The following is a 15227-nucleotide window of genomic DNA, read 5'->3' as shown; positions in this document are numbered from 1 at the left end:
TAAGTGATAATACCCACCACAACAGACCAAGACACATAATGGTGTAGAATCTGTGTGGGTAGAATTGAGGAACCATACAGGCAAAAAAAAACTATGGTTGGAGTTATGTTCAGGCCACCAAACAGTAGTCAGGAGCTGGGGTGTAAGGTACACCAAGAGATGGAAAAGGTGTCTCGGAAAGACAAAGTTACAGTGATCATGGGGGATTTCAGTATGCAGGTGGACTGGGAAAACTAGGTTGATAGTTGATTGCAAGAAAAGGAATTTGTGGAATGTTTACAGAATGGCTTTTAAAACAAAAGTGGGCGGCACGGTGGCACAGTGGTTAGTACTGCTGCCTCACAGCGCCAGAGACCCGGGTTCAATTCCAGCCTCAGGCGACTGACTGTGTGGAGTTTGCACGTTCTCCCCGTGTCTGCGTGGGTTTCCTCCGGGTGCTCCGGTTTCCTCCCACAGTCCAAAGATGTGCGGGTCAGGTGAACTGGCCATGCTAAATTGCCCATAGGGTTAGGTAAAGGGGTAAATGTAGGGGTTTGGGTGGGTTGCGCTTCGTCAGGTCGGTGTGGACTTGTTGGGCCGAAGGGCCTGTTTCCACACTGTAAGTAATCAAATCTAATAAATAGAAAGTGGATCAGTACACCAGCACTTCAATGGAGGCTCACTGATTATATTACCCAGCATGCCTGAGAACAAATCTTCCAGCACAGCGAGCAAACTTCCAACCTGAACCACAAATGAGCTACAAATCTTCTCAAAAAAATCACAGAGTAAAGGAAATTTCAGCTTTTGTGACGTCAAATGGACTATACCAGTGTAAAGTCATGCCATTTGGTATTTAAAAAAGTGCCAATCACATTTCAGAGACCAACCAATAAAATAATTTTGCCCCGACTCAATTGTGTGGTATGGATGATCTGGTGGGTTTTTTTTAGTCACACATGGAAGGACCTATTGGACTATCTTTGAGAATTATTCAATCAACTTTAGGAGGCAGGCTTGATAATAAACCTGGCTAAGAGCGAGATCGCAAAGGCCCAAATCATAACGATGGCACTGGAAATTATTATGAAAGTGTAGCTGTGTACTGTACCTTTAAGGGGGAGAGGATGCAGGCAAGGACTGAAAGCACAGATTGTGCTGAACAATTTAAAAATGTAACGTTTGGTTGATATAAGTAGCTGGTGCTGTGTTACCATGGTACAAAATCAAATTCAAATCGGCTAATCAATTTAAATTATGCCCGAGACCAAAATCTAATCGAATTTGATTTTCATGTTTTGATGGCATCAAATCAATAAAATTATCTGATGTTTTGTGGTATAAAATGGGACATTTTGAACAGTGAGCAAGAATAGCAAAGAGTACCCACAAGTAAAGACTGCCAGCAGAACAGCTCTCTAAAAGGTACCCATCCAGAAGAAATTTGTGCAGCAGAATACTGAAGCCGACCTAGAGATATCTACAGAGAAAGTTTGACATCCAAAGATGACAACTGGGTTTGAAATTGATTTGCCACAAATTTAAAAGGGAATTTATCGGACCAATATTGTAGAGTGGGAGGTAAAAGTTAGGTTTAAGAGAAAGGAGTTGTAAATAGTTGTCTAATGTTCTTGTTTGGACATAAAGAATAAAACTGTTAATTTTTACTTTAAATAGTAACATCTGGGATAGTTCTTTGCGTCTCGAAATTTAACAGATTACGGCACAAGGTGAGCTCCTGTGTGTTTCGGGTTTAAATTAGTAGAGGGGTTTACCCCATGTCATAACAAAATGGACAAATAACCTCGAGTAAAAAATGAGGTCTGCAGATGCTGGAGATCACAGCTGCAAATGTGTTGCTGGTCAAAGCACAGCAGGTTAGGCAGCATCTCAGGAACAGAGAATTCGACGTTTCGAGCATAAGCCCTTCATCAGGAAACAACCTCACAAGGATGTGAAAACAAAGGTTATTGGGGAGTTTCATATACCGTCAATGAAGACAGAAGTGCTACGGTTTGTGGGACTGAGTGGCTTTTATTGGAAGTTTGTACTTAAAAGCACCAAAAGTGTGTGGTTGGTCCACTGACTGACCTTTTGATGAAGTTCGGAAAATTTCAGTGAATAGAGAATGTCAGAAGGCATTTGACAGCCTGAAAGCTATATTAACTACTGCCTCAGTGTTAGCCACACCTAACTACTAAAAGCTATTCAAGATTTCTGAAACACCTGATCAGCGGATCCAGACACTCTATACAATCAACACAGGAGTTCTTGGACATCATCAGAAATATACACATAGACAAGGAAGAAACCATGGTCTCATTCGATGTTACGGCACTGTTCACCTCTATCAACAAAACCCTAGCCAGAGAAACAATAGCCAACCTGCTGGACATACAGAACAGACAGCAGGACATTGAACCTATCAACAAAGACGGCATTCTTAAACTACTGGACTTGTGCCTCACAACACACTTCACATTCAACAACCAGATATACGAACAAATCAACGGCACACCCAAGGGCTCACCCATCTTTGGACTCATAGCAGAAGCAGTAATGCAAAGGTTAGAACAAACAGTCTTACCGCAAATTCAACCCAAACTCTGGGTCAGATATGTTGATGATACCTTTGTAATTATTAAAAACACAGAAATAGAGATCACACACTGGATCATCAACGCCACACTCACAGGAATCCGATTCATGAGAGAGGAAGAAAAGGAAAACCAACTCCCATTCCTAGACGTGATGGTACAGAGAGCACTGAACGGAGAATTCAGCACAAAGGTATACGGGAAAGCCACACACACAGACCCAAGTCCTGAACTATGAAAGCAACCACCCCAACACACACAAAAGAAGTTGCAACAAGACACTATGCAAAAGGGCCACAACACACCGCAGCACACCAGAACAGCAAAAAGAGGAAGAAGAACACCTATACAATGTATTCGCCAAAAACGGATACCCGCACAATTTCATCAACAGATGCCTAAGGGAAAGACAACGGTACGAGGACATGCCACAACCCAAAGGACTAGCCACACTACTATATATCAGGAGCATTTAGGAACTGACAGCCAGACTACTGTGACCACTAGGACTCACAACAGCCACTCTCAGACGACAACTCACCAGAACGAAGGACCTGATACCCAGCATGAGCAAAACCAATGTAGTGTACAAAATCCCATGCAAGGACTGCACAAAACACTACATAGGACAAACAGAAAGACAGCTAACGATCCGCATCCATGAACACCAACTAGCCACAAAACGACACAACCAGCTATCCTTAGTAGCCACACACGCAGATGACAAGCAACATGAATTCAACTGGGACAACACTACTATTATAGGGCAAGCCAAACAGAGAACTGCCAGGGAATTCCTAGAGGCATGGCACTCATCCACAGATTCTATCAACAAACACATCGACCTGGACCCAATATACTGGCCACTGCAGCGGACAGCTGGAACTGACATCCGGAAGCGGCAGAAAAAAACCACTATAAATGCCGGAGGAAACATCACAGAAGCACCTCACAGGAGGCTCCCAAGCACTGAGGATGTCACCTAGACAGGGGATGAAACATTTGCAACACAAATTCCCTGCTCGGCGAACAGAACCACAACAACGAGCACCCGAGCTACAAATCTTCTCCCAAACTTTGGACAGCTATTCAAGATGGTTATCAATGTGAATTATGTGGATATCAGTGCTTTAGTCTTACAAGATGATGATAAGAAAATAGAAAGACCTGTTGGCTACTTTCCTGTAAAGTGAATAATCATCAATAGAAATATTCCATAATTGACAAGGAAACCTTGAGTTTAGTATTATCAGTGAATATGTCTGAGACAATTGTATACGTTTATCGTAACACCTAAACGTTTCGAAAAAATTTAAGTATAAAAATTCCACATTATTTTGTTGAAGCTTATCATTTTAGCCGATTTGAAAATTATACATGTGGCAGGACAAGAGAATTTAATTGCCGATGTGTTGTCGCGACTTTGATAAACAATTAGTTAACCAAAAGAAAAGACAGAAATGAATTGTAGTAGTGAATGCTTGCATGTTTAGAGTCAATGCAATGTATCATAGTGTACTCGTAGCATAAGGTTAAAAGTTTTTAAAAATAGCAGGATATTGACCAAGTGCAGGTAAATGAGGCAATTATAGTTTGGTGTTTGGTTAAAACAAAAATGGTGGTCTAAAGGGCTTATTTCTATGCTGTTTGACTCTAAAAGAGATTTCACTGCTTGATCCTGTCAACAGAGCAAAGGAGGTGTGGTAGAGACATCGGATAGGATACAAATAAGTAACAGAGGGTGAGAAGTGGAAAATGTAGTTCAATGCAGATAAATGTGAGGTCATTTATTTTGGGAAGAATAACAGGAAGGCAGAAGACTGGGTCAATGGAAAGTTTCTTGGTCGTGTGGATGTGCAAAGGGATCTTGATGTCCATGTACATAGATCCCTGAAAATTGCCACCCAGGTTGATAGTGCTGTTAGGTTTTAATGGAAAAGGGATTGAGTTCTGGAGCCGTGGTGTCATGCTGCAACTGTACAAAACTCTAGCACGGCCTCACTTGGAATATTGTGTACACCCCACCCCCCAAATACAGGAAGGAGGTGGAAAAGGTGAAGAGATTTACCAGGATGTTGCCCAGTCTGGAGAGAAGGTCTTACGAGGAAAGGCTGAGGGAACTTTCTCATTGGAAAGAAGGCGGCTAAGAGCGGATTTAATAGAGACATACAAGAAGATCAGAGGATTAGATAGGCTGGACAGGGACAGTCTTTTTCCTAGGATGATTACATCAGCTTGTACGAAGGGGCATAGCTGCAAATTGCCGGGAGTGGGGGGGGCACTTATTCCTTGCATTCAGATAAAACACCTTCAGTCCTGTATTTTTTTTTAATAGATATTTTTATTGGGAATTTAACATTTTGACAAATTTACAAAAATAAGCAGAATTTTCAAGCACAAACATTAATATAAAAATAGATCTTAAATATATAATCATCAAAATTCAACTAATCCACAATCATCCAGAGTGTATAGTTGAGTCGCTTACATCCTTCAAATAAGAGAAAATGTTCTCTAATACACTCATAACAGTATGATTAAAAGGAAGCTATTTCCAAACAATAAGAACAAACAAAAAAAAATTAAACATGTTTGAATGGAGATCTTCCCCCTTGTTCTCAGGGGGCCTTACTACCTTTCCAACGTTCCACCATATCCTCTCCCAAACAGTGTCCCACCCTCGACCCGGGCGCTCCTTAATAGGATTTAGATATAATACCGAGCTAGAGTTAACAGTGAGCGCCGCACCCCCACCCCACCCCACCCATATTCAGTCCTGTATTAACCATTCATCTTCTCTTTGTCATTCATTTGTCCAGTGTGCTTGAGGTTTGATTGCTAGCCCTTTCCAAACACTCTGTCTTATTGGGGTCTGTGCTGGAGACCTTAATAACTTCTGTTGAGTTCTCCTTCCCTGTCATTTCTTTCCACGCAGTTGAATCCACCCCTACAGATGCTTTGTTTCCCACTGAAGGAACTTCTACCCTGCTCCACTCTTCCCCCCCCCCCTTGTGGACCACAATAACTGGATCCTCCCCCTCCCTCTCCAACATCTTTTCAAGCCGATCAGAGATATCCTTTCCGTGGTTGGGGGCAGGCTGTCCCGCGCGTTGTGCTGCTGCAGTCTCCTGAACAGGGAGCAGACTTTAAAAACTCCAAGCCCCAGAGGAAAGGTATTTAATTGATTTTCCAAATAATCGATTATCCGAACGAAATAGTGCCCGCCCACCTCATTCGGATAGTCGAGTCTCCACTGTACTCCCCGAATTATAGAATCCTATACAATTACCACTTGTCTGTTGGCTCCCCCCTCTTGAATGGCCTCCTGTATCACAGTGCCCTGGTCATCCTCCCTGTAGCCTCTGCCTCTTCCACACAGTCAGCAAGCACCTCATTCCTGCTGGACAAGGTCAAGGGCTGAGCGTCCTCTGTTCCTGACTGCAGGATCTCTCTACCTGCCTCACTTGCAGTTACACCCTGCTGTTCCAGTGTTAACCTCATCTATCCTTTTTGATACCTCTATAAAAAAAACTCCAGCAATGAATTAAACATAACTTCTCACTTAGAAAACCAAGCTAACTAATCAATCTGCCTTGTTCCAAGAAATTACTAATTCTATCTATAATTCTAAAACAGCCGGTTATGCTAAGTAGAGAAGTTGTAACTGAAAGTGGAAGTAGCAGACACATATACAAGAGAGTCAAAATACGATATAATTATAAGAATTAAAGGCATTTTATTTGATAGCACGCAGTGTTCACAGGCAGGTGAATTCATGTCCCAAACAAAAGTTAATGACTATGAACTAATCATCACAATGAAGAGATGGCTGAGGGTGATCAGGGCTGCGAACGGAATATTTAAGGGTACTCTACATTTAGGAAGGATCAGTGAAAAGAAAATCGGAGGGCAGATAACAAGGGATGAGATCAGTACATCAGTGAGACATCTGGTCAGTAGGACAAAATGGAGAATAAAATAAAGTAAAACAAAGATGTAGAATCCGGGTGGAGCTGTGTAACTATATTAAAAGTTATGATGGCCAAGAGGTGATTTCAAGAATGCAGAAAGGGAGGTCATCGAGGAGGGTTTGTCTCCAGAGTCAGTTTGGGTGGAAGTCAGTAACAGGAAAGGAGCAGTTACTTTATTGGGAGTTTTCCTTAGATACCCCAGCAGCAACAGAGGCATGGAGGAACAGACTGGGAAACAGATTCCGGAAAGGTGTAGATGTAACACAGTTGTTGTCATGGGTGACTTTAATTTGCCTAATATTGATTGGCACCTACTTAGTTCAAAAATTTTGAATGGAGCAGATTTTGTCAGGTGTATCCAGGAAAGGTTCCTGACTCAATATATCAATAGGCCGACTAGAAGGGAGGCTATATTGGATTTGGTGCTTGTCAAGGAACCAGGCCAGGTGTCAGATCACTCAGTGGGAGAGCATTTTAGGATAGTGATCACAACTCCTTGACCTTCACTGTACTCGTGGAGAGGAATAGCAGCAGATGGTATAGAAAAGTTGGAGGAGGTAGGGAAGGTCCTTAATGAATACCTTGCTTTAGTATTCACTCCTGAGAGGGACCTTGTCGTTTGTGAGGACAGCATGAAACAGGCTGATACGCTCAAACAGGTTGATGTTAAAGAGGAGGATGAAAATTTTGAAAAATATAAGAATAGCTAAGTTCCCTGGGTCAGAGGGGATATACCCAATGTTACCATAAGAGATGAGGGAAGAGATTGCTGTGCTTTTGGTGATGATCTTTGCATCCTCACTGCCAACTGCAAAAGTGCTAGGTGATTGGAGGATGGCAAATGTTATTCCCTTGTTCAAGAAAGGGAATTACTGGTCTGCAAATTACAGACCAGTCAGTCTTACATCAGTGGTGGGCAAAGTATTGGACAGGATGCTGAGAGACAGGATTTACGATTATTTGGAAGAGCATAGCTTGTTTAGAGATAGTCAGCATGGTTTTGAGGGGGGCAGGTCATGCCTCACAAACTTTATTGAATTCCTTGAGGATGTGACAAAATATTGATGAAGGCAGAGCAGTGGATGCGGCGTATTTGGATTTTAGCAATACGTTTGATAAGGTTCCCGATGGTAGGCTCATTCAGAATTTCAGGAGCCCTGGGATCCAGGAAAATTTGGCTGTCTGGATACAGAATAGGCTTGTCCAAAGAAGACAGAAGTTGGTAGTAGATGGAGCTTAGTGACCTGTGGTGATCCGCAGAGCTGTTCTGGGACCTCTACTCTTTGTGACCTTCATACAAATAACTTGGATGAGAAGTGAAAGGGTGGCTTAGTATGCTTGCTGATGACACTAAGGTTAGTGGAGTTGTGGATAGTGTGGAGGGATGTTGTAGGTTGCAATTGGACATTGACAGGATGCAGAACTGGGCTGAGAATTGGCAGCCTGGGAAAGTACGAAGTAACTCATTTTGAAAGGTCGAATTAGAATGCAGAATACACAGTTAAAGGCAGGATTCTTTGCAGTGTGGAGGAACAGAGGGATCTTGGGATCCATGTCCATAGATCCCTCAAAGTTGTTCCCCAAGTTGATAGGGTTGTTAAGAAGGCATAAAGTGTGTTGGCTTTCATTGGCAAGGGGATTGCGGTTAAGAGCCACGAAGTTGTACTGCAGCTCTATAAAGTCCTGGTTGGACCACACTTGGAATATTGTGTTCAGTTCTGGCACCTCAATATCAAAAGGATGTGAAAGCTTTAGAGTGTGTGGAGAGGAGATTTACCAGGATGCTGCCTGGACTTGACGGCATGTCTTATCCAGAAAGGGTGAGGGAGCGAAGAAGGGTGAGAAGCGACTTGATAGATGCATACAAGATAATGACAGGCATTGGTAGAGTGAATAGTCAGAGATTTGTTCTCAGGGCAGAAATGGCGATCACAAGGGGGTATTATTTTCAAGTAACAGGAAGAAGGCTTGGAGAAATGTCAGCAGTCGGTTCTTTGCACAGAGTTGTAGGTGCATGGAATGCACTGCCAGCTGTCGTAGTGGAGTCAGATACATTAGGAACATTTAAGCAACTCATGGATAGGCACATGTATGATAGTAAAACAAAGGGTATATTAGTTAATTTGACCTCAGATTAAAATAAAAGGTTGGCATAACATCATGGGCCGAAGGGCCTGTCCTGTATTGTACTGTTCTCTGAATACATGGTTTTCAATAAATAAACATTTCTTTAGACAAAACTCCAATAGGAAAGGTGAATCAACTGTGGCTAATAAGAGAAGTTAAAACATTTGATCAGTTCAAAGGAGGCAGATTATGAAGCTGACCAAATAGCAAGTCTGAGGTTGGGAGCGCTCAAGAATTCAGCACAGCAGGACCAAGAAATTAATTTAAAAAGGGAGAAAAGTATATGAATGTATAGTAAGAAATACAAAAATGAACTATTGGGATTAAAATGGCAAAGACGAAAATGGGTCCATTTTAAACTGAGATATGCAAATTTATAATAGGAATTAGCCAAATGGCAGAAAAGGTAAACAATTACTTTGTGTACACAATCACCACAGAGGGAAGTACAATACACTTCTCAGAAACAGCAGCAACCAAGGATTAATTAAGATAGCTGGCAAGGAGCACACATTGTTTTAAGGTTACAACAAGAATTAGAGATCTACAAAAAGACCCTTTAGCCCATCTCATCCATGCCAGTCGAAAATAACTACCTAACCATTCTAATCCCATTTTCTGGCACTTGGTCCATAGTCTTGTAGGCATTAGCATCATGAGTGCACATTTAAATACTTCTTAAATGTTGAATATCTCTGCCTCAACCACCTTTAGTGAGTTCCAGATTCCCATCACTTCAAATGAAAATCTTTTTGCTCACATCTCCTTTTGGATAGACACATGAACAGACAGGGAATAGAGGGACATGGACCATACGCAGGCAGATGCTGCAGCCATGGTAGGCCAAAGTGCTGTTCCTGTGCTGTACTGTTCAATGCACATTTTAAGCCTTCTGCACCTTCCCTTAAATGTGTAATTGCTAGTCATTGATCCTGCCAACAAAAGGGAATGCTTCTTCCTGTCTACCCTATCTAAGCCTGTTATTGTCCCTCTGATCATTAGTGACAGTTTATGCCAGTTTCAGAATTTTTAGTTTGTGGTCCATCTACCTCTTTACCTTCAATGTGCAATCCCTCAAAAACAGGCTGGTCTTCAGGCTCCCCACTTCTTCCTGGAACAAAGGCCTGAACTGTCCCATCCACCACCAGTCTCCTCCACTTAGTTGAGCTCATCCTTACCCGTAACTTGTCTATTAACTTCTCTCACTTTCTTCAGGTCAGAAAGCTGGCCATGGCTACCCACATACACCCAGTTATACCTGTCTCTTTGTGGGTACGAAGAGCATTCCTTGTTCCAGCCCACAACTCTTTCTCCAGTAGATCAACAATATCATCGATGCTACTTTCCTCTCTTATCCAGAATTTATTGACTTTGCTCCTAATTTCCATTCCACACTCACTTTCACATGATCTACCTCTGATTCCTCCCTTCCCTTCCTCAATATCTGAGGGGCTGACCACCAATATTTATTATAAAACCCACCGACCCCCATAGGTAACTTCACTATACGTCCTCAGACCTTGCTTCCTGTAAAGACTCTATTCCATTCTCCCAGCTCCCCTGTTTCCGTCGCATCTGTTCCAATGATGGCAACTTTGATAAAGGAGTCTTCAAAATGTTCACCTTCTTCCTCAACCAAGGATTCCCTAACACTGTTGTTGACAGGGCTCTCTGTCAGGCCTGACCCATCTCATCCCTTCTCTTCCTTCTCACAATAGCAGTAGGGTCCCCCTTGTCCTTGCATACCATCCCTCCAGCATCCATATCCAAAGGATCATCAGCTGCCATTTCCACCACTTCCAGCAAGATCCGCCACAAGACACATATTCCTCTCCCCTCACTTCCACAGGGACCATTGCCTCTACAACATTCTGCTCCACTCTTTCTTCAGTCTCAACACCTCCAAGGTCCCCCAACACCTTCCAGCGCTTTACCTGCAATTCACATAATCTAGCCGATTGCATTCCCTACTTACAACGTGGTCTCCTCTACATTGGCAAAGCAAAGAGTAGACGAGGGGACTGACCCTGAGCTTCCAGTTTCCTGCCACGTCAACACACTACCGTGTTCCCTGACCAACATTTGTCTCAGACTTGCTGCAATGCTCCAATGAAGTTCAGTGCAAGCTGGAAGAACAGCACCTCATTTTCCAACTGGAAACCTTGCAGCCTTCTGGACTCAATACAGAATTCAACAGCTTCCAGGCTTGAGCTCTTCCCAACTCCAAACCTCAGGTCTTGTTGTCACATAAACTGTTATCACACACAACGCATTGATTGCCATGAACGGTCACCTTTAATAGCTATTCACCCTCCTAGCCAGACAATTAACCTTCCCTTTGTCTGTCCAACTGTTCTTCTGTCTCAATGGGCTCTATCCCACCCTCCTCCATAGTTTACTCCTTAACCCTTCACCCCACCTGTGGCATAGGTGGAACTTGGACCTAGGTCTCCTGGCTCAGAGAGAGATACAGTACCACTGTGCCATAAGAGACTTTTTAACCCTTTGGAAAAAAAGCAGGTTCGCTCTGCAATCAAACAGCTTGATGCTCATCAGCTTTACACACACATAACAGTAGCAACTTGGAAGAGATAATGAGGCTGCTGGGACCTCCAACAAGAATCACCAACTTCAATAAAGTGTTTATTTATCTGCATCTACATCTCTAAAGGTTGACAAGTTGCAGATCATAAAGTTCTATAATTCCAGTTAAAATCAAAATTGTAGACTACCTGCCAGAGATTTGTGCGATTGGGTTGAAATTTGTTTCCCCACGGGTACACTCTACCTGAAAACAGAAATAACAAGAACGTCTTCAATTAAAGATCAAAACAAACAGAAATCCTTGGCATTACACACAACTTTATCAGGAAGGTGCTACACAGTGCAATCCAGAAGTCTGAAAAGAAAGGAGAGAATAAGGGACATTGGAACAGTTCACAACTTGAGCTGCACATCTGGAAGAAAATCACGTAACAGATTGACTTTGCCAAAAAGTTTCATTTTTGTAATTCTCTAAGACACAAGATAAAGAACCTTTATCCATCTTGAGAGACAGTGAGAGAAGGAAAGTAGAGAGGGAACAGAATACCAAGTAGGGGCGTGTCATTTGGGAGAGTGGGTGCCGGGAATGTCATGTAGGTGGGCAATGCTTAGAGGAGGGAAAAATGGAAGTTAAAGCCTGTCAAAGCAGGTTCAATCAGTGCACTGTGTCTTGGGTACTGGGGGTTGGGCCAGATCTGGAGGAGTTTCGCAGGGTCACAGTTGTCAGGCTGGTTAAATTGAGGGTCAATCTGAACGATTCATGACAGAGTGTCAAAATGTAACAAAGGTGATTGATGAAGAGAGAGCCATGGGCACTATCTATCTAGACTTCAGCAAAGCGTGCAACAAGATTCCAGTTAGTAGACGAGTTAGCAAGGTTACATCACATGGAATCAGAGAGAGCTAGCCATGTGGATGTTTAATGGCAAATTGGCTTGAAGGCAGGAAATGGAGAGTGGTGGAGGGTTGCTTTTATGACTAGAGGCCTGTGACTAGTGGTATGCCACAAGGATTGGTGCTGGGCCCACCAGCTTTTCATCATTTGGATGTGAGTATAGGATATATGGTTAATAAGTTTATAGATTATACCAACACTGATGGTGGAGTGGACACAATGAAGGAGGTTATCTCAGTATAACAGGGCCAATGGGCTGAGGAATGCAGTTGGAGTTTAATTTAGATAGATGAGGTGGTGCATTCTGGTGAGGCAGGTCTTGGCAGGACTTAATGGCAGGTTCCTGGGAAGTGTTGCCGAATGAAGAGATCTTGAGGCGCAGGTTCATAGTTCCTTGAAAGTGGAGTCACAGGTAGACAGGGTGGTGACGACAAAGTTTGGTACACTTGCCTTTATTGGCCAGTGAACTGAGTATAAGAGTTGGGATGTCATAAAAACAAAAAAAAACTGTGGATGGTTTAAATCAGAAACAAAAACAGAAATAGTAGGAAAGGCTCAGCAGGTCTGGCAGCATCTGTGAAAAGGTCACTCAACCCAAAACATTAACTGTTTTCTCTCTACAGATGCTGGCAGACATGCTAAGCTTTTCAAGCAATTTCTGTTGTTGTTTGGATGTCATGTTGCAGATGTACAGGACATTGGTAAAGCCACTTTTGGAATACCTGTTCAATTCTGGTCTCCCTGCTATAGCGAAGATGTTGAAATGAGGCTGAGGGGTGACCTTACAGAAGTTTATAAAATCACGAGGGACATCGATAGGCTGAATCACCAAGAGATCTGGAAGGGTACATGAATAGGAAGGGTATGAAGTGGTATAGGCCAATTGCTGGCAAATGGGACTAGATTGATTTCTGGTCGGCATGAACAAATTGCGCTGAAGGGTCTGTTTCCATGCTGTACAACTCAACGACTATGTAGCTTCCAATACAAGTAACTGTTCCACACTGTAGAACAACTAACAATCCTAGTTTGGTTAACAAAATATGCAACATTCCAAAACAGTATGAGAGCAAGGATTTTTTTTTAGAACCTCAGCTGGAGTACTGTATGCAATTTTAAGGAAGTTGTAATGGGGGGATCCAAGATGGTGGCGACCCAGCTAGTCTAGTCTATAGTGCTCCTCCCAAGACTTGGGCAAAGTGGGCCACCCGCCTCCACCACACTCACCAAATCATTCAAAATAGTTTTTACTTAATGTAATTAGCTGCTTAGTACTGAATTTAAACAATTCAATCTCCAATAAAAATGACTAAAGGGAAGGGAGCACGCAGTTCTCAGCAGGCAGGAAGCCCTCCCGCACCCTCTCCAGCTGCAGCAGAGGCATCTGCAGCCACCCCGGGGGACTTACCTACGGTGATGAACCTCGCGGAAATAATCTCTAAACTGGATGCAAAGATCGATGCCTTCATCGAAGAGTCCCGGAGCCCATGGGACTCACTCTTGGCTACGCTACAAAAGCACGACCGAGACATCAAGGAAATTGATCACTGAGTCGGAGAGACTATAGCAGAATCGGCCAGGGAACAGGTCCAGATTCTCGAACAGCGAGTTCGCACCTTACAGAATCACTTTTACTGAGGTTGTCGAAAAAATATTCGTTTGCTGGGCCTTCCCGAATGGGAAGAGGAAGGCCAGCTTATAGCATTTCTCGAACAGTGGCTTCCACAGCTTTTAAATCTGGAGGCTGGATCAGGCCAGGTAAGGGTGGAATGGGCCTACCGGGTTGTAATATGGGGGCCCGGCTCAAACCAGCGCCCCGCCCGGTCCTGTTCCGGCTGCAGAGCTATAAGGAGAGGCAGATGCTCTTAGAAGCTTTCAGAAATCTTGGCAAAGATCCCCAAACCATGATTTATAAAGGATCCAAGATTATGTTATTCCAGGACTTTTCCCCAACTCTGGTCCGAAAGAGGAAGGCGTTTGATGAAGCGAAGAAGTGTTTAAGGGACTTAAATATTCAGTACTCCGTGCACTACCCAGCGACGCTATGCTTTAACCATGAAGGGTCAGTGTATAACTTTGGATCACCAGAAAAGACCAAGGAATCTTTGCAATCTCTTAGATAAATTGTAAGAGTTAATTGATGTCGTTTTGCTCTCCCTCCACTCTGGTTTACATCTTTTTTTATATTAATCCCTTTTTTTAACTTACTGTTTAACATTACCTTCAGGGGGTGGGGAGAGGGATTTATTTATTAGTGATTTTCTCCCCTTTTTATATATATGAGACACACTTATTGGATAAAGAACACTTGAAATTATGACAGGGTGGATTTGATCAGGCCTTTTTTTCTTCTTTCAGCTCAAAAAGCAAGTTTTGTTATTCTTATTCGGAAGAACATAGAACATAGAACAATACAGCACAGAACAGGCCCTTCGGCCCACAATGTTGTGCCGAACATTTCTCCTAGCTTAAGCACCAATCCATGTACCTATCCAATTGCCGCTTAAAGGTCACCAATGATTCTGACTCTGCCACTCCCACAGGCAGCGTATTCCATGCCTCCACCACTCTCTGGGTAAAGAACCTACCCCTAACATCCCCCCTATACTTTCCACTCTTCACCTTAAATTTATGTACCCTTGTAACACTCTGTTGTACCCGGGGAAAAAGTTTCTGACTGTCTACTCTATCTATTCCCCTGATCATGTTATAAACCTCTATCAAGTCACCCCTCATCCTTCGCCGTTCCAATGAGAAAAGACCTAGCACTCTCAACCTATCCTCGTACGACCTATTCTCCATTCCAGGCAACATCCCGGTAAGTCTCCTCTGCACCCTTTCCAAAGCTTCCACATCTTTCCTAAAATGAGGCGACCAGAACTGCAGTACTCCAAATGTGGCCTTACCAAGGTCCTGTACAGCTGTAACATCATCTCACGACTCTTGAATTCAACCCCTCTGCTAATGACCACTAATACACCATAGGCCTTCTTACAAACTCTAGCTACCTGAGTGGCAACTTTCAAAGAGCTATAAACATAAACCTCAAGATCCCTCTGCTCCTCCCCCTTACTAAGAACCCTACCGTTAACCCTGTATTCCGCAAAAGAAAGA

At 43.0% G+C, this 15227-nt stretch overlaps 1 protein-coding gene across 2 annotated transcripts in view; it reads right to left on the bottom strand.

Moving 5' to 3' along the window:
- sumf2 (sulfatase modifying factor 2) overlaps positions 1–15227 on the bottom strand; it is an 81371-nt gene that overhangs the window by 22234 nt on the left and 43910 nt on the right. For both annotated transcript variants that reach the window (XM_060847934.1, XM_060847933.1), the window contains exon 6: positions 11407–11462. In XM_060847934.1, coding sequence (XP_060703917.1) covers positions 11407–11462 — 56 coding nt within the window. The remainder of the gene's footprint in view (positions 1–11406; positions 11463–15227) is intronic.

This window comes from Hemiscyllium ocellatum, chromosome 31 (assembly GCF_020745735.1).
Source record: "Hemiscyllium ocellatum isolate sHemOce1 chromosome 31, sHemOce1.pat.X.cur, whole genome shotgun sequence".
NCBI lineage: Eukaryota > Metazoa > Chordata > Chondrichthyes > Orectolobiformes > Hemiscylliidae > Hemiscyllium > Hemiscyllium ocellatum.
Note: the sequence above shows the minus strand (reverse complement) of the source record. Positions and strands in the feature narration are given on the sequence as shown.